Here is an 18,379-nt window from a genome sequence, read left to right on the forward strand (position 1 = left end):
ATTGTTTTATAATTGCAAAAACCACTCAGTATAAAGAAGCAATAATTCTGCATATCTGGGGGAGTAGTTCTACTGTCCATGGTGACCATGAGCTAAGGAAAGCAAATAATGATGAACAAAGATAATAAATTTTGTTACAGAGTGCTGTGGATAAAGGCACAGCAAAAATAGCTGGATTTGTTCCAGCTAAGTTTCAAGAAGTATTTGCTAAGGTTCAGATTTCACTCAGGTCTTTGGAAGCCTTTCTTCCTTAGAACTGTCTACAGTTAGGTTCTCCTTTGTTCGGTAAAGAATGAGGTGAAATTAGTACAGTTGAAGAAAAGGGTGACGAAACATAAGGGAGAGTTCTTTTATTATAAATATTTTGCAGGTTGAAGAGACACTGATATTTATAGGCAGTGTTCCATAGGAGTGCTACTATACCTTTGCACTGTGTTTATTAGTTTCTTTGAGGCAGCTGTCATTTGCCAAAGCCAGAAGCTGAGTTAAGAGGTGTTCTTTCCACTTCATCTTTTGCAAACCTGATGATATCGCAACATGACCAGACTGAAGCCCCAGTTTTTATCTCAAAGTTATAATTTTTCTTTTCATGTACCACTTTCCTACCTAAATGAAAAAATAGTCACCTAAGTAAGCATTTCTGCATGGATAAAATAAAATATCTCAATACTAGTATTATTATTTCTGTAGTGCACCCACACTTGATGCTTGATGTAATGTACGTGCTTAGAGATGGGGACTTAATTCCAGTTCTATTTTTGGTCTCACACACAAACATCAGCAGTGTACCTCCATAAGATTTCTTTTGGAATGAAAACAAGGAAGTTTCTCAAAAGTGATCATATGCAGCCTTTCTGCTAATAACTCTCTTCAAACAGACAATTTTGAGGAATGGTGAAACTTTTTGTGACAGGCATGTGAAGCAGGAATATTATTAGGCAAAGAAATTTAACTCTCAGACACTAGATGACAAGGAATTACAGGCAGGCCCAACTGGCTGAACATAAACTAGAATGTTCTTCCTGCTTGATAAAGTTTTCTGTATAATTAATATAATCTGTGTTTAAATTAAAATTATGTGCCACTTACAGCCTTCAACAACACTGCATAAACTCCAGTCACTGCAGGCTTATTGTTTTTGGGATATCACAGTTATATTGCTTTTTCTCAGAGAGCACAAAGTAATTATGCACAAAGTATGTGCATGATGAGCAGTGGGTGCATGCCTGGGACCTTCCTTTGCAGATGAGGATAGTATAATCTAATCCTAGCTTGACCAGCAACAAGAAGGCACATTTGAATATGGCATATCATGAAAATACATAAAACTGTGGCATAAATAGAAGTTATTTTGAAGGTGCTTAAAAGAAAAGTGTGAGCTTTTACAGTTTACAGCACACATTTTGGTGGCAAAATCTTATCTTAAAAAATAAATCTCTTTAGAGAAATTTAACTTGTCAGATTTTGTCAATAGGCTTATCTTTTTAAAAGATACTTGGATGAAACTACAGACTTTGGTGGTTCAAGTCAAATGCTTGCCTGACTTCTTCAAACATCCATAAAAAATGAAGAATTTATTTTCTCTGTTTTCTTTCTGTAGTACACCCTGCACACAAAAGTATGCATCCTCCTTTCCACTTTCCTCTGTGATAGAGACTCTCCACCATTTAACCACTCCCTCCCTCTCTCTCTTATAAGCACAAAAGTACCTGGATCTCAGAACACTTCCTCAAAATTGAAATGTGAAAAAATTCTTCAAAAAGAAGGCTGCCAGTAAGATTTGTACATCTTGGTTCAGTGACATCCGGAATGTTTTCACAATGTTTTGCTTTTGTTTGCTTTAAAAGAGGGTGACTGAGTCCTGGCCACCCTCTAGTTATTAGGAAGTTGACCATATGGAAGAGAAAGACCACCTGCCTTCTTGGGTCAGCCAAACAGATGGCAAATTTCCGATGCTTTTCTTTAACCTTATTTATAGCAGAGCAATGTAGATCCCCATCCTGTGCATGACTGGGCATTGCTGCCAAGGGATTTTTATCCAAATGGGAGTCTGTGCAGCCATGCATGTATGTCTTCACATACCATATTCCAGCTGCAAGCATGTGGAGTGGGGGAAAACACTGACAGCATCACCATTTTCTTTGTGGGAGAGTCAGGAGAAGATGCAAGTTTTAGTTAATTGCTAAAAAAAAAAAGTCTGCTCTAGAAAACAGAACAGATTTAGGAACTCGTAAACAATTGGTAACTTTTTATATCACAGCCTGCCCCTTAACAATAGCGCTGAAAGTGGATTTTATTCTTATTTTTAAGCTTGCCTGAGTTTTGCTAGGCTTGTCATTTCCTTTTATTTACTTTCCTTTGCTTTAACTATATCTTTCTCCAGTGCAGTGATAGCTCTCCTGGATATTTGGGGTCACATACTGTTCACAAAGGGAGGCTTTAAATTTGTTCTCACATATTAAAGATACAGAAAATGGCATTCCTTTCAAATAGACTAGAACAGTGGCAGTTTCTTTTATAAAATTTAAAACTAAATTAGGTCATTAAATATGTCAGATAATTCTGAAAGTCTCAGCTGTTTTTGTTCCTAATACAGCATCATTATCAGTCATTCAGCAGTATCTAATTTCCTGCATAAGTGTACTATAAAATAAGAATAAGAACAGGAATAATAATAGAAGGAAGAAAACTAAGAAGACTCTCTAATTATGCCTCTTATGAGCAGTAGAGAAAAGATTTTATTGAGTATTCTGTTTTCCACTACCTTTTTAGGTTTTACCACTTGTATTGCTCTTATTTTGTCCTCAGCAAATACTCAGGAACTAAAAAATGTTTTTCAGACAAGCAGAGGGTGACATTTGTGGCCCTGAGCCTGCAGGTTCAGCACAGAGTCACTCAGTTGTGTGATTACCTAGAGGTCAATTTGATGCTTTAATGCTCAGCAGAGGTTTTTCTTATTTTCACAAAGGAAAAGTATTTTAACACAGCCCAGCAACCATCTCTTGAAGTGAGCATCAAGTTGTCTCAAATCCTGGAGTTTCAAAGTGCATCATTTTGTAGCATGAAATGTTGAAAGTAAGAAGAACTTTTCTGAAAGTGTTTCAAGATCAAAATTCAAAGTGATCTGATCAGAAATGTTTCTGGTTTCCAATTCACACAAATACTTGTGTCCTGGACTTCTTGCAGAATTTTCAAGGCACAGAGATCACTTGAAGATATACACTGGAAGGACCTCACCCTATGAAGAAAAATATGTCTGTCACCTTTTTAACATCCCTGCAGATGGTTGTAGGACAGGTATAGGGTAACTCCTTAGACTCCTTTTCAAAAGGTTTAAACAAGCACTGCTGTCTCAAACTCTTCCTTAGGCTTTTAGTCTAGGCCACTACAGACCTTTGCATCCTTCCTCTGAATGCTTCCCTGTTTCTCCTCATCCTTCATGGACTGCCCAAACCTGAATCCAGTGCTTCAGCTACAGCCCCACCTGCTAGTGATGAACAGAGTGAGCATGGCACAAAACCCCACACTTGGCACTCTGCTCTAATGTAGCCCAGGTTCCTGGTGTGCTTCATGTGCACCAAGAGCATGTCTGGGCACCCTCTGTAACCCTGAGTCCATGACATAAGAGTGTGGTTATCTGATTAGAACAAGAGACGTAAGTTTTATTCTGAACAGCCATAATTTACCTTGGAATTCTTTTTTAAGAATGAACACCAAAAAATTGCAACTTATGTTGGATTTTTCAAGTTTGAACTTGATTTTCCTGAATATCATACAAGTCCTTACTGTCATTGAGAAAAAACAGTTTAAAAGAGTGTAGTCTCATTGATTATCCTTATAACAATAACTTACAGTCATAAAGCATCCATCCTCAGGAGATAGTCTGCCATATTGTGGGCCTAGCATTTAAATATTCTTTTTCTAAAGTTCTTGTGTGTCCCTCATCTCATCTGCTGTATTCCTTGGTTTAAGTCATTCTGAAGTGTAATATTTCAATGATAAATTTTATTCAGAAGGAATAGAAGGACTTCCTTCTTTTCTTTTCTCCTTTCCCTGGTGCCTGGGAAGTCTTCAGTACATTGTTAATTTTTTGTACCCTTTGCAACTGCTTTTCCCAAAATACTGTATACTTGGACCTTCTTCCCAATGGGTCACAATGGTGCAAAAAAATGTTTCCAAAGAGCTGGTTGAAAATAAAAAAGGCAAAACCATTTTCACCAGCATTGTCACTGGTTTCAAAGTCAATAGATGGATATCTTATGATCACTCAAGTTGTGCAGTTAGTCTATTTTTTCCCCATCCTGTGAAAATACTAGTGCAGGACAAGAACTTAATGTGTCACCAAACAGATGATGTCCTCTATAAGCAGAGAAAGGAAATAAATGAAGCACCTAATTACTAGGGATTACCTATTGCAAATTCTCCTATTATAATATTCCTGGGCACTACAATCCAAAATAGCAAACTGTTTTTCCAAAGTGCTGTAGAATGGCCTGGTCATTTGCTAAGATATACCATTATCATTACCATTTCTGCAGAACATTGCTGAGTAATGCAATAGCCACATCAGTCGTGTCTTGAAGTAGAAATATAAAAGAAAGTCTACAAAATGTGCATTGGAAGTCACAAGTCATAAAATATTCATTCCTGCTACTAACAGATGGTTATAGTAATTGCCAGTGTAGTATCTGAACTAACACATTTGATCTGAGGACTTTTAATCATTTTCAGACAAAGTCACTCTAATAGGTTGACATGCTGTGGGTTTCACTCATTTTGTGATTAGACAGAACAATGCTTTTTCATTACAAGTGTGGTCTAGAATTACGTCATATTGCATAAAAAGGGCCTGTACCAGCACTTGCAGAATCTTCAAAAATCCTACCTAAAGCTTCTCCCTTTTGGCTCTGCACTCCTGTTTGCATTTTTATGATATGCTGTTCATTCCTTCTGTTTGCACTGAGGCCTTCCTTTCATGTGCTGTAGTTGTTGCTATTAACTGACTTATTGCTGACTGTAATATTCCCAAGTCCTTAAAGAAAGTAAAGCATGGTTGCCAAGCACTTCCATCACAAATGCTTACTTTCCTTCCTATGATGAATGCTCTAACTGGAGCAGAGAAGCAAGACAAGAACACAGATTATTTATATATATAACGATCATTGCACATTACACATATGAAAGCTTTTAATTTGAATGAAATGTGTTGTGAATTAGTAAGAATGTTGTATGTTTTTTCTTTAAAAGAGCGCATATAATTTTGTCAGCAGAATCAGAATCTGGATGTGACACATAGCATAGCACACCATGGCACAGTCCAGTGTGCACTCACAGCATGTTCTTGTTTATGCATAACCATTTGGCAAAACATACGGTCATTTTCTGTCCTTCATGTACATTTCATGTCTTACACCACATATGTGTCAGTAATTTGTGTTTAGCATGTGTTAGGAAGGAATGTGTTAGGAAATGGTAATGCAGTGGTTCAAAGAGCAGGATAAATAAGCTTTGTGTGGTATTTGCATGACAAATGGCCTTGAAAACACACTGACTGCATGCTAATGACATTTTATTTTTAAATCCAGATATTTTACTTATATTGAAGGCTTTGTACATTAAAATATTAATATTTAATATAAATATTATATCTGGAAGAAGACTGCAAGAGTTTTATGTTCTCTGTAACTATCTAAAAGAATTTTTACATTCTTAAAATTTGCTTTGGAAATAGATGGAGTCCAGTCAGTGAGGCAGTGATGTTCAAATTGCAGTTAACAGCTACCATCATAGATTAAAATGAAAAAAAATCTAATGTTTCCTATAATTATTTAAAAGATGTTTCCTTACTTGTTAGATTTCTGACATTTTATATTATTAGACACAGCCTCAGAGAAGGAAAGAGGCAGGTGAAAAAATGAAATGAGGCAAAAGGACTTCACTAACATGAAGAATGAGGATAACAAGCGTACATAACGTCAGCTAGCCAGCAGGAGTCCAGCCTGTACAGATGAGGAGGGAAGACTTTTCTACATTTTCTCTCCATAAAATTAGCTACCACCTTCTTCTTCAGAAACAGTTAGTTGAAAAAAATATATATATAAAAAAGTCCTTTTCTTGGATTTTTAACAATTGCATTTCAAGGAGAGACAGAAATAATGTAAAAGAAATGGATATGTAACAAAAGAAATATTTGAAGCCAGAATGTTGAGCCAGAGGATATAAAGGCAGTGTATGCTTAATTGGAAATAGACCCCTTAAAAAAATCAGAAAGTTTGAAGTAGTTTGTTTTATTTTGTATCTTTTATAAACATTTCAACCTTTTATAAATCTTTTAAGCTATATACTCTTTAGCCTCTCTGAAACTTACAGGGAGCTCTTTAGACTGCTAGGTCCGTTCCCACACACTGAAGCATGTTGATATTTCTGAGAAGGATGGTCACACCAAATCCTTGGGTTGTGTAGATCCACCCTGTGAAATTAATACTCTTCTTTTGAGCAATGCATTTCTGGAAGAATTGTCTCCCAGACCACAGAGGACTTAATGCAGAGTTTTACTGCTCACTATCATGCTGCAGTTATTCTAGTTTTAAACATGCTATTTCATGCTGAAAGTTTGGTCTACCTCCACTTTATGCTGTTTGAAAAACAGACAGACCACAGGCACTGGAACCTGTGACTTTGTATTTACTCTTTCTTCTTTATAGAGGTGGTTAATGTAGTTGAGTTTTGGTGTGAGAAAAAATTACCTCTGAGTAAGGAATTGATGGATAAAGTTGGGGGTTTGATTAGGTAGAGAAGGCAGTTTAGACAGTATAATATGTCAACAATATCTGTTCATGTGACCCGTGGACTTCCCTTTGTCATCCTATGCCTGAGAATATATGAAGGGGGCTGGGAAGGCAAAGGGACGTTCAATTGTCATCACTGGCACCTTCTCTGACCATTCCATCATCATCAAACGCATTGGAATTCTCATTTGATTCAGATTTTTCCTCCATGTTCTGTGCAGTCCTAGATGTATTTTCATAATTCCATAGCTCGGAAGACCTAGGTACAGACTACTTTCTAGGAGAGGAGATCTGCTGCATAATTGAAAATTTGACTCCTGTGAAATTTCAGTAAAACCCAGAACTGTTTGGAGTTTTGACTCATTTCAGATTTTGCTAGAGATTGGAAACTTGGGGTTTTTTTTCATGGAGAGCATCACGATGTTTGTTGATCAGGCACCAGAGACAGATATACCTCAGAAAGGGATGAGAAAGCACAAGGTTAAAAATCATTCTTGAATCACACAATATATCAATGCAAGTGCATCTATAAATTCCTTTCACAAACCTGATTTTAAACAGAAGAGTTTGTTTAAAACACGTTTTCATACGATTCATATAGAAAAAGAAAAAGAGTACAGGTCATTTCAGCTCCCTAATTAAATTTATAAAGCTGCAAAACTAAGAAACATTATTTTTGGATTAATCCAGCCAAATATCTGCTGTTCTGTATCTCACCTGTTGTAGTTTTCTAAAACAGGTGAGAATGAGGGATAATTTTCTGAGATTACATAGAATCAAGTATGTTGAAAAAGAAGCAAAATATGACAAGGAAAGACACCTCACTATGTAATATGATGTAGTGTAGAATTTGGCTATGTTACAATGGAATAACTTTCTAAAGTGCTGCATACAGTAAGTGGTAGTGCTCACATCCAAAGGCAGCCAGGGAAAGCACCAGGCAAGATCAGACAGAATGTGAGAATTTCTGAAGCTGTAGTCGCTCCTGTGTGTCTTAGGCCATTGCCTATGGGTGATGAGCCCCAAGAAGAGTGAAACAAGTTGGGTGCTCTGGTGCTGCCCTAATGAGCAGCTGACTGCAAGGACAGATAGGGTAAGTTTTGACTGAAATCCACACAGGTTCTTGTCTGTGTGTGTGTGTGTGTGTGTGTCTTTGAACTTGAAGCACCAGCTCTGAATTATGTATTGCCATTGTATAGAAGGTAACTGAGTGGTTGTTTGGATGCTTGTGAGGCTCACAGATCCCATGGTTTAGTCTTACATAAGCTCTTCCCATGTCATGTTTCTTCTGAGGACTCTCTGAACTTCATCCTTTTGCAGAGATAAGTATGAAATTCAAAAGATACCACTAATATTTTCTTGTTACCACCCTGAATTTCCTTTTGGAAAGTTTTTAGGATCAGTCCAGCATTAAATGAAGATATAGTTCCAGGTGTTGGGTCCATGGATTTTTCTGTCAATGTCCAGTCTAGCTGGATGGCAGATGCATCAGTAGGTAGATATAGAGAGGTGAGAAAGGAGCACTTTACAAATAAAAATGAGAATGAAAGTAGAACAGAAGAGAAAGGAGAACAGACTGGAACAAATGTAATACAATCATACTCCTAGTAAAGAGGAGAATTAAAAATAGAAGAGATAAAAGAAGATTATGGATTAAACAGAAGGAGACACAGAGGAAGTGAAAATGTGATTGGGCTACCAAAAGGGAAATTATAAAGATAAGAATGCAGAATGGAAGTGAGCATAACAAGGGGATCAAGGAGAATGAATGGAAATTACAAAAGAAAAAAACAAAGATGAACAAAATAGAATTCATAATAGTGATTTTATATTATGTTTGGGCAAATAAAAAGGAAATTATAGCAAATGATATTCAACAAGCATGTAGTAGAAAAGCAAAAAAAGAAATTGAAAAGAAAAAACTAAGTCAAATTGTTGTTTCCTTTATTAGTAGTGGTTGTGTGTCATTCCATCACACATAATCCTATAGTTCTGTGAATTACAGGAGCACAGCAAATATTCTTAGAGCTTTTGTATTAGCTTACCAGATCAGCTTGATTTCTCTAGACATAGGGCTGGTAATGAATCTCAAAAAAAATGGAAGTTCCCCTTAATTCCTGAATATAAAAAAACTATTAAATGTGCTCAGAAATGAGTAGAGTAAGTTTGACCTTTTTTCTCTTTTTTTTTTTCTTTTGTTCTGCTTTATAATTTGTAAGTTTCTCTCCTTTTGTTACTGAAAAGTTCTTGAAGAATTAAAAGAAATACCCATCTTAATTTTCTGGAATAAGAAAGTCTTCTCTAGTGAAGGTGCTTGAGACAAGGAGTGAGGAAAAGGGAAAGCTGACTGTAAAAAGTGCAGCTATGAGAAATTAGGTTTGAGCTAGATGTGGCATCTGGGAGATGTTCCTGTACTTCTGGGTAATAAAACCCAGCATTCTTTTCCATCATCCTCTGAAGGCAATATCCATTCCCTTTTTTCCAGTTATGATCACTTAGTAGTTAATAATATAATTGTTCTAGTGGTAAACATATTGCAGCTGTGATTTGGAGAGCTGGAGCATGCAGATACATTGTATGTGCAGGTTGATCTTATCTCTTTGCCTCTTGCTATTAATATTTTAGCCAAAAAGGTGTCATATATATCAGAAAGTGTTTCCAAAAAGGCTAAACACAACTGCCTAGGAAAAAAACACAGGTTGTAAACTTATTTCAGTTTAACCTAATATGAAGGATCTGGATTATTTTAGGATGTTCTTTGTTATCACTTAGCCTTTCTGAGCTAGCTGGAACCATAGTGAGTACCACATAGATGTCCAGAGGTGAAGCAGAAACATGTGTGTGGTCAAGCCTTTAACAACTGTTCTAAATCCAGTATCATTTTAAATCTATTCAAGCATCACTTACCCTGTGGTTAGACATGCTGTATTAACAGCCAAAGAGCAATATTTGTTGACTCTGTATTAAATCAGATTTGATCAAAATGTAGTTTAAAGCTGTCAAAGTTCTTGTAAGTGCATCAGAATTGTTATTGAACTTCACAAGAGTTTCACCAGTTGTCTACTGACAATTAAATGAGATTTTCTACTAAATACTCAAATAAGCATTAAAAAGCCCTGGAGTATAATCTCACCTGTTAAATTAATAGCTTGGGAACATGTCATCTATTTGATGCAATTAAAGTTTTTTTACGCTTTGGGGCATTTGTCCAAAATGGTTTATCTACATGCCTTTACACGTACTGTGCACTGGCAAACTTGTGGGAACTCTAACATGAATAATATAAACCAACAAATCTGTTGATTTGTATTTTTGGATTTGTTTGTCAGTCAGTAAGAGAGCATTGTTTTTACCACTAACAGAAGCCATTATCCTAGGAGAATTTTGCAGTTAGAAAGGTAGGTCTTTCCCACAAGCAGCAGACCTTTTGCAGGACAAACACAAGGTAGTGGTGTGGAACAAATCTAAAGCCTGTCATAGGAATTTTCTACTGCTAAGAATCTCTTGTCTCATTATCTAAGATAGGCACACGGTATGAGGTATGATGACCAGTGGAGAAACCTGCTAATTAATTAATTAATTAATTAATAATTAAACCCCACCATCTGCAGTACATTGGGGTTGAGGAAGATTCAGCAGTCTCTGGAGCTGGAGGGTAGGCCTGTGCAAAACTGTAGAGGCTCCTTGATCATGCAAATACACCTGGTTTCCTGGGGACCTGACGAGTCCTTCCAGCTCAGCGATGCCTCACACATCCCTGTACACACCTAGGGTAGGTTCAGGTTTTCTAGGAAGGCTGAGTGTCCTGTTTCTGTATTGCCCAGATGAGTAGTGTGTGTGTGCCTCCTTAGGAAAAGATGTTGAGCTGTCAGGTCGACAGCTCATACACCATGAGAAGGTTTGTGCAGGCTTACTCTGCCCCTCCTCTGGGACAGTTTGGGTTCTCTCAGTATGTCCACAGTGACTCTGTCTTATGTGTGACCTTAAGCCTGATGTTCCTCCAGTGAATCCAGCCTCTGGAGATCTTGCTGTCCAGCTGCACTTTGTGCATGAGGTGTGACACACCTTTCCAGCTGTACACCTCTTCTGTGCCAGCTGCTGTGCAATAACTCCTCCAGCAGCACAGACACAGGCCCCAACATCCCAAACAAATCTGAATAATTACCTACCTCTCCAGTCAAAATTTCCAGGTAGGAAAAGGAAATGAACATAGGACAACTCACACCAAAATGCCTGACCTAATGAAAGAGCAAAGGAGGCCAGCAGGAAATCATCTCAGATGTGCCTACCACCACCCACTGTTATGATACTGAAATTAGACACATTTCTGTCAGGTTAGTCAGCTGGAACCTCTGGGTTTTTTGACTGAACTCAGGGCTGAATTACAGTATACAACATAGTGATATGTCCCAGTTAGTCTTAAAACCATGCTTAAAAACATGAGTAGTAAATGCATTTTGTAGTAAATGAGGCATTTTATTCACTTGTTGGTCTATAAAAATGTGGGTAACTCATGCTTAGCTCTTCACTGAAAAAATTAGTAATAATTTAATAGACAGTTATACATTATTTATAAATATACTCACAGTATAAAATATTCATGCTTTTCCAAGAACTGGGAAAACAAAATAGGGCTTCCGCAAAGCATGGTAGATATTTTTTAGTCCCTTTTCACATAATATAGACATTGTGGGTCTTTTTCTATCTTCTATTTCCAAATTAATTCATTTCTTCTAGTTTATTATTTTAATTTACATATTTATGCATTGCAACTGTGCCAAGGGGAAAATTATGTGGTTTTTTGGGGTTTTTTTATATTAACAGGAAGGCCTTAAAGTGCTATTTGGTGCACATTGGGAAAAATGTTCTGATGTGATTCCTGGAATCACAATCGTCAGAAAGTCTCACTGGCTCTGCTGCTGACCACAAAGGCAATAACACAGTAATGAAGCTTTAAGTTGACTACATAAATCTTTCACACAATATTGCAGTCTAACTTCGTCAGCAATATCCACAATACCTGACACTGAAACACTCAGCAGTCTAATCCACCCTGCAAAAATCCTTACTTACTGAAATATTCAAAATACAAGTTATTGTTTCAGAAATCAGTACAGTGATGAGCCTCGGGTCTTTGGTACTTTCTTCTTTTTTCATGAATCATTATGCTGAGTGAAAATAATTACTTGTTTTTCTGTATTCTATTAACAAAGTCATGAGAAGCTACCTGTATTTTTTGATTTATAGTAGAAATATTAAGGATTTAGTATGTGAATTGAAGATCTTTTTAAACAGTAATATGCCAGTTAGTATGAGATGTTTCACCCATACCTCCTATTGGATACAAACTTAATATTTCTTTTGAAAGTCTGAGAGAAAAAAAAATAAATCTCCTGTCTGTCTAACAATTTTTAATAACACACAAGAAAAATACAGAGACCACTCCTAAGTTGGAAGACCTTTTATTTTGCAAACAGATACTTATCATCTTGAACTATTAGTTAACTAATTCGTAAACATCACCTTGATAACATATTAGTCAGCATTCACAACCAATTAAGTCCACAGGTATACTGCTAAAGAATTAGTTTCCTCCATCTTCCAAGTGGAAAAAAGATTTGTTGAAATCAAACCTCATCCTAGAAATGCTTTAAAAAGTGCACTAAGTAATTTTAAAAAGAAATCTCCCATGTAATTATCAGATGTCCATTATTTTTCAGATACTTAAGAATAATTCACCTGAACTTCAAAGGTTTCTCTACAAAGGATATTACATAAAAAGGTGATTAACATGTTATTTAGTGCCTTCTAGGAAACAGAAAAAAAGTACTCAGATATGTAAAAATTAATTGTACTTTCTCCTGTGTTTAGAAAACAGTGCCAAGTGATAGTCTTATCTGATAATAAGGCATTGCCCTGTACAAAAAATACCTCTCTGCAGTTTCAGATTGTGCACTATTTCAGTGTAGTGCATTAATGCTACTCTGTTTCCAATTAATAAAATATGAAACACACTATTTTTAAGGTTGTATACTTTTAGAGTACTTGCTTAATGAAAGCAACAGTGTGTTGAAGATAGCCTAACAAGATGAGTGCTACCCTTAGTTTTTTTCCCAGACTGTAACAATTTTTTTTGTAAATTCCACAGAAACACCTGAAGGGAAAACTTTCTCCTTGTTGATTTTTTGGGCTGTCCATTATAGTGCTTGGCATAAAGTTCCCACCTTCTTGATGTGTGCTAGGAGACAGCAGTTCCAGTACTGTAGTTTGGTTTTATGTCAGCAAGATTTCATTTTGGCACTGCCTCCTTTCTGACAATCTCAGCCCGAGCAAGAAACTCTTTTTGTAATGATGTCCTTGACATTGTAAGGAATGTATTACCTCCACATTTAGCATCTCACCTCACAGCCTGCCATTATCTTTCCAAATGAAGTGTCTGAAACCAAAGGCTCCCTGTGGATCTATCAGGCACTGCCAGACCCTTCTTTGTACACTATCAAATACTGTGCATGCATAAGCTGAAAAAGAGTACCTAAAAACAATTTCTCATTCTTTTATTTCTGAGGAGATTTAGAAGGAAACATATTTTGATTAGCAGTTAAAGAGAGGTCTATCAGCTACCTTTTCCTCAAAGTAAGAGGTTCTTGCTGGCATCATATGCCAACATTCTCCAAATTGTCCCAGTGTTACATTAAGGCAAAGCACATCAGTTCTCAACTTCATATCAACTTCAACTCAATTTCATAGTTATAAATGCAGGGTTAGTGTCGTTCACCAGACCTCGGGGGTCGGTTCAACATCACGTCGGGGTCACCAGATGTCGTTCCGATTGGGAACGGCTATAAAGAACGACATGAACTCTCAAGGGAGTTTCAACACGAGAATTCTCTAGTTTATTGCTCTAGGCTTGCTTTTTATAGACTGGTACGTGGAAGGTACAGAAAAGAAACTCCTATTGGTTAACAAAGTGCTACATCACCATCATTGGTCAGGGGGGCTCATCACCCCCCTGGCTTTCTCCTGCAAGAGAAAACAAGACTGCAAAACAACACCTGCAAGGCTGTTTAGCGTCCCTGAGAATTGTTTTAATTCCTTCTCATATTTTTCCCAGCCTACTTTCTCAGGCAGCCTGAGGAGCTATGCGGCCTGTAATTTGTACAGGCACTGTGGTTCAGATTTAGCATCCATAGGGTTAGTATAGTCAGTCAATGTCTTCAGGCACACTGAAATTTTTATGCAGTCCCTCTGCATTAATTTCCAAATTCCTAATATTTAGCAGCAGGGAAGCATCCAGGAAAATTTTGGTATCAAGATATCTGAAAGTTTAATTCAAATCTACTTTTCATTTTGGCTGAGAGTTGTTGAGCTGCAGGCATCTTGGTGCAAGTAACTAAGTTTTTTTTATTTTGAAATAAATATAATGTCATAACTAGTTTAAATATGATTTGGAACATCATAGAAATCTGAGGACGTGGTAATTCCCATTTACCCATTTTTTGAAATTCTGAGGTACTCAAGCAGGCATAATCTTTTGTTATTTCATCATGTCTGTTGACTTTCTTTCTTACTGTGGTTACCATTAGTGCTCAGAAATTAATTACCATAGATCTGTGGAAGATCATAAATCTCTTCATAACATTAGGATTGAAACAGCTGTAGTCAAGAGAACTTTCCTGAAAGCCAGAAGTGTTTATACTTTGAAGAAATATCAACAAAGTATTATTGTTTTTAAATATGATTTCTAAATCCAGAAATTAATAATTTACTCACCAAACTAAAAAAAGTAGATTTTTCCAAAGCAAGATTATTTATGGAGAACAGTAGCATCTAAAATAAAAAAAATCATCTATTTGCCATAACTCAGAGAGAATTTCCCAAAGAAAAACAAGGTATATAACAAGTTTGTGTTTAAATGTTTTTTTGTCTCACGATGAAATGTGTCAGAATGATAAAACAGTTGCAGTTCAATCTGGAAATCAGTTGTATATGATAAACCAAGGTTCACCTGAGCTTGGTTTTTTTTAACTTACGTTTGGGTTTGGGTTTTTTAACTTAAAACTACAAAGTTTCATTGAAGCCTGAATTGGAGAAAAGTTATTTTCTTTTACTACTCTCAAATAAGAGGATTGTTTTCAAGCTGAATGTATTTCTAAAGAGCCAGAGAACAGAAAAACTGCCATCTTATTAACTACAATGAAAAACAACTGGAACACTTAAAGAGAACTTTTGTATGCCAGGCAACTCTTGTGACTATAAAGGCTCATTTTTATATATATGTTTTAAAAAATGTAAAAGGAAGATCAAAGTTTGCAAAAGAAATTTTAGACATGTTTTCAAATGGCCCAGAAAGGTAAAAATAGTTCAGCTGTTTAGACTAACCATGATTATTGATATTATGAGATTTATCCAGTAGAAAATACTGGGAATGAAGAGACTTCCAGCAGGAAGACAGAACCTGCTTCAGGAATAGTTTGAGATACATAAGGCAACTGCAATTATTATGATTAGTGAGCATCATAGCATCATTTCAATACAAAAAGGTTTTCCTCTTAGTTTTATAAGAAGGCTGTAAAGATTTCACTCATATGATAACCAGGAATCTTCTGAACTCCATCTAATACTGTTAAATTTCTAATATTGCTGTATGTCATGAGGGTATTCAGTCATGGTGTCTTTTGCCCCTTAATTTGCTAAGGAAGATGAATCAAGCTTGTTAAATCTTGTCTCATAAGATGATATCTTAATTCTCCATACACTCCTTTTGGCTTTTTCCTCCATTCATTTCAGTTTGTTCCTTCTGAACAAGCCTGAGCACAAGTACAGATAGTATTTTGGATGGAATTTCTTGAGTGGCTTGCACAACAGCACGGAGTTGCCCTTGTTTCCTCCTGAAGATGTTTTGCTGTGTGTATTCCAGGATCATAACTTTTCCTTGTAGTCTTGCTATACCAAAGACAATTCTCTTGTCATCAGCTTTTCTAGTAGTTCCTCCTAATGAGTTTCCAGTTTACAGAAGGATTTATTAAACACCATATAAATGGCTTTGTATCTCAAATTGTGAACTTTCTCAATTTCTATTAATCCTCCATGTCATGCAGACACAATTTAAGACATTACTAAGAATACTTCTTAATATTATCTTATTAGCAGGTGTCTAGATTGGGTAGAACAGCAATTAAGAGAAGTCCTTAATATTATTAGAAAATTTAACCCTTGATTCTGTGCAAATCATTCTGTTAATCACCTTGTTATACTCCATCCTTCCTATGCTCTTTCATTAGCCTACATTTTATAATTCTACCAGTAGTTTTCTTCACATAAAAAAAACACCACACATTTTTCCTAAGTTCTATGACAAAAAAACCCACAGACTAACAGTAGACAGAGGCATAAAAAGGCATGCTGAGAGACACTTTAGGAAACATAATGTTCCCTTCAAAATGTTTCAGGAAATGCCTAGAATATGTTCCTGTTATCTATACAAACTAGGTTTTTTTCTTTCTTTCCTAAAGAATAATTTATCTCATTTTTGACAGTAATTCAAGTCCTTAAAATTATTGAAAATTATTTGACCTGTGAATATTTCTAGAAGGTCTAACCTAATGTTCCAGGCTCACAGGCTTACCTTTGCTTCTGAGAATTGAACTGTCTCTAAATGAAAACTTCATCAGACATATTAACAGTTATTACGTGGCTTTGTGCAACTTTTTCCAATCCAGCTATTAATAGTGAAGGGCACTCCTTTTATTTTTGTTTTCTAGTAAAATGTCAGAATTTTGTGAAGAATGTATATAGGTTTTCTTAGACAAAGCTACTTGGAAAGGAAAGAAAGCTTCTTTCAGGAAAATAATGCTAATAGAAAATGTTCAACATCTTCTATTGCCTGATTCCTTTTGAATGTCCCCAGTCCCAACTGGTCAAGAAGTGACTATCATAAAATATATTAACACCAGCCTGTCACCAGATTGCCTTTCTCTAAATCCACACAACTTTCCTGTCAGTCTGTATTACAACTTTTGCAGAGGGCTCCCATGTAATTACACCAAAGGTGCATAAAATGAAGATGCCTTTCCTTTGGTTAAGCACAAGTTCAGTTCTCTTTGGAGCAATGTCTCTGGTGTGGGGTCTGCAAATCATGGAATATGCTGCAAAATTGGAGAGAATTCAAAGAAAAACTGTGAGACTGACTAGAACTGAAAAAGAAGTATAGCGCTGGCTTGCAACAGATTGTGTTTAGTTTATTGAAGAGGAGGTTAAAGGGCTGCCCAGCTGCAACCTCAGAGTAGATACCATGCAGGATTTTCCAGCAGGAAAAATATTATAGAGGTAATTTTGAAACAGCAAGCAAAACTATTGGAAGACTCAGTGATGGGAAGCTGACATCATGCAAAAGCTAGACTACAAGCAAGATTCCAGTCCTGATGATGAACATGTGAGAAAGAAATGCAGTACCTTCTTTATGATTTCAAAACAAGATTTTATCTTTAAGATATATATTTTATATATATATATATATATTTAAATATAACTATTGTATTTGAAACGAGATAGTTTTCGAAAATACTGATTTATGCAGTGGAACTGATGAGATGGCTACACTTGTCCCATCTTAAGATACCTGATTTACTGAATGCATTTTCTCTAACGTAACACTGTACAGTCATAATGCAAAATTTTAGTCTGATTTTACTTTTTTCTTCTGTCTTCTGTTATGTTTCGTTTGCCTTGCTGGCTTTGCGGGTTTTTTGTTTCTTTTTTGTTGCATTCATTTATTTATTTGTTTTGTGTGCATTTGTGGTTTTTTTATTTGGTTGGTTGGCTGTTTCGCTTTGTGTTGTTTTCGTTTGGTTTGGTTTGTTTCTTTCTTTTGCTCCAGGAATTGGCCAAGGGGTTCCAGTGGTGGCCCTTATTGTGGAAGGAGGTCCCAATGTCATCTCCATTGTTCTGGAGTACCTGCGAGACACTCCTCCTGTTCCCGTTGTGATCTGCGATGGCAGTGGCCGAGCATCTGACATCCTTGCCTTTGGTCACAAATATTCTGAAGAAGGAGGGTAAGTCATTTCCTAGAGTATGTTCTTTCTCTATCCACGGGTTCAGGTCAGTGGTAGAGCAGAACACAGGAAATTATTAAAATGCTGTACAAAAGCAGCACCTACAGTTTCCATTGTTGATATGTGTGAAATATTGAAGGCATTCAGAACAAAATAAAACAAGCCTTAAAACCAGCCTCATCTCTGAGCCTTCTCTACTTGCAGTTGGAGAGTCCCAGCTCCCTCAGCCTTTCCTCATATATGGCGTGATCCACTCCTTTCATCATCCTAGTGGCCCTTAGCTGGACACTCCACCATGTGTATCCCTCTCTTGTGCTGGGGAAGGCAGATTCAGGCACATGACTCCAAATGTGTGGAGTCATTTTCCTCAAAAATGGGAAGGAGAGGAAGCATCACCTGCTGAGCCGACATGCAGTTCCCTCTCCCAGAACGTCAGTGAGGATGTTGAGCAGCATTGAACCCAGGACTGGTGTCTGAAATATGCCACAAATCAGTGACCTTCAACTGATCACAAACATCTGGTCCCAGCCTTATACTCAG

At 36.6% G+C, this 18,379-nt stretch overlaps 1 protein-coding gene across 5 annotated transcripts in view; it reads left to right on the forward strand.

Annotated features, from left to right (window-relative positions):
• Nucleotides 1-18,379, forward strand: part of TRPM3 (transient receptor potential cation channel subfamily M member 3) — a 305,059-nt gene that overhangs the window by 185,240 nt on the left and 101,440 nt on the right. For all 5 annotated transcript variants that reach the window (XM_086867037.1, XM_086867036.1, XM_023944693.2 and 2 more), the window contains one exon: nucleotides 17,665-17,839. In XM_086867037.1, coding sequence (XP_086723163.1) covers nucleotides 17,665-17,839 — 175 coding nt within the window. The remainder of the gene's footprint in view (nucleotides 1-17,664; nucleotides 17,840-18,379) is intronic.

Source organism: Cyanistes caeruleus, chromosome Z, assembly GCF_971803275.1.
Source record: "Cyanistes caeruleus chromosome Z, bCyaCae1.hap1.1, whole genome shotgun sequence".
Lineage (NCBI taxonomy): Eukaryota > Metazoa > Chordata > Aves > Passeriformes > Paridae > Cyanistes > Cyanistes caeruleus.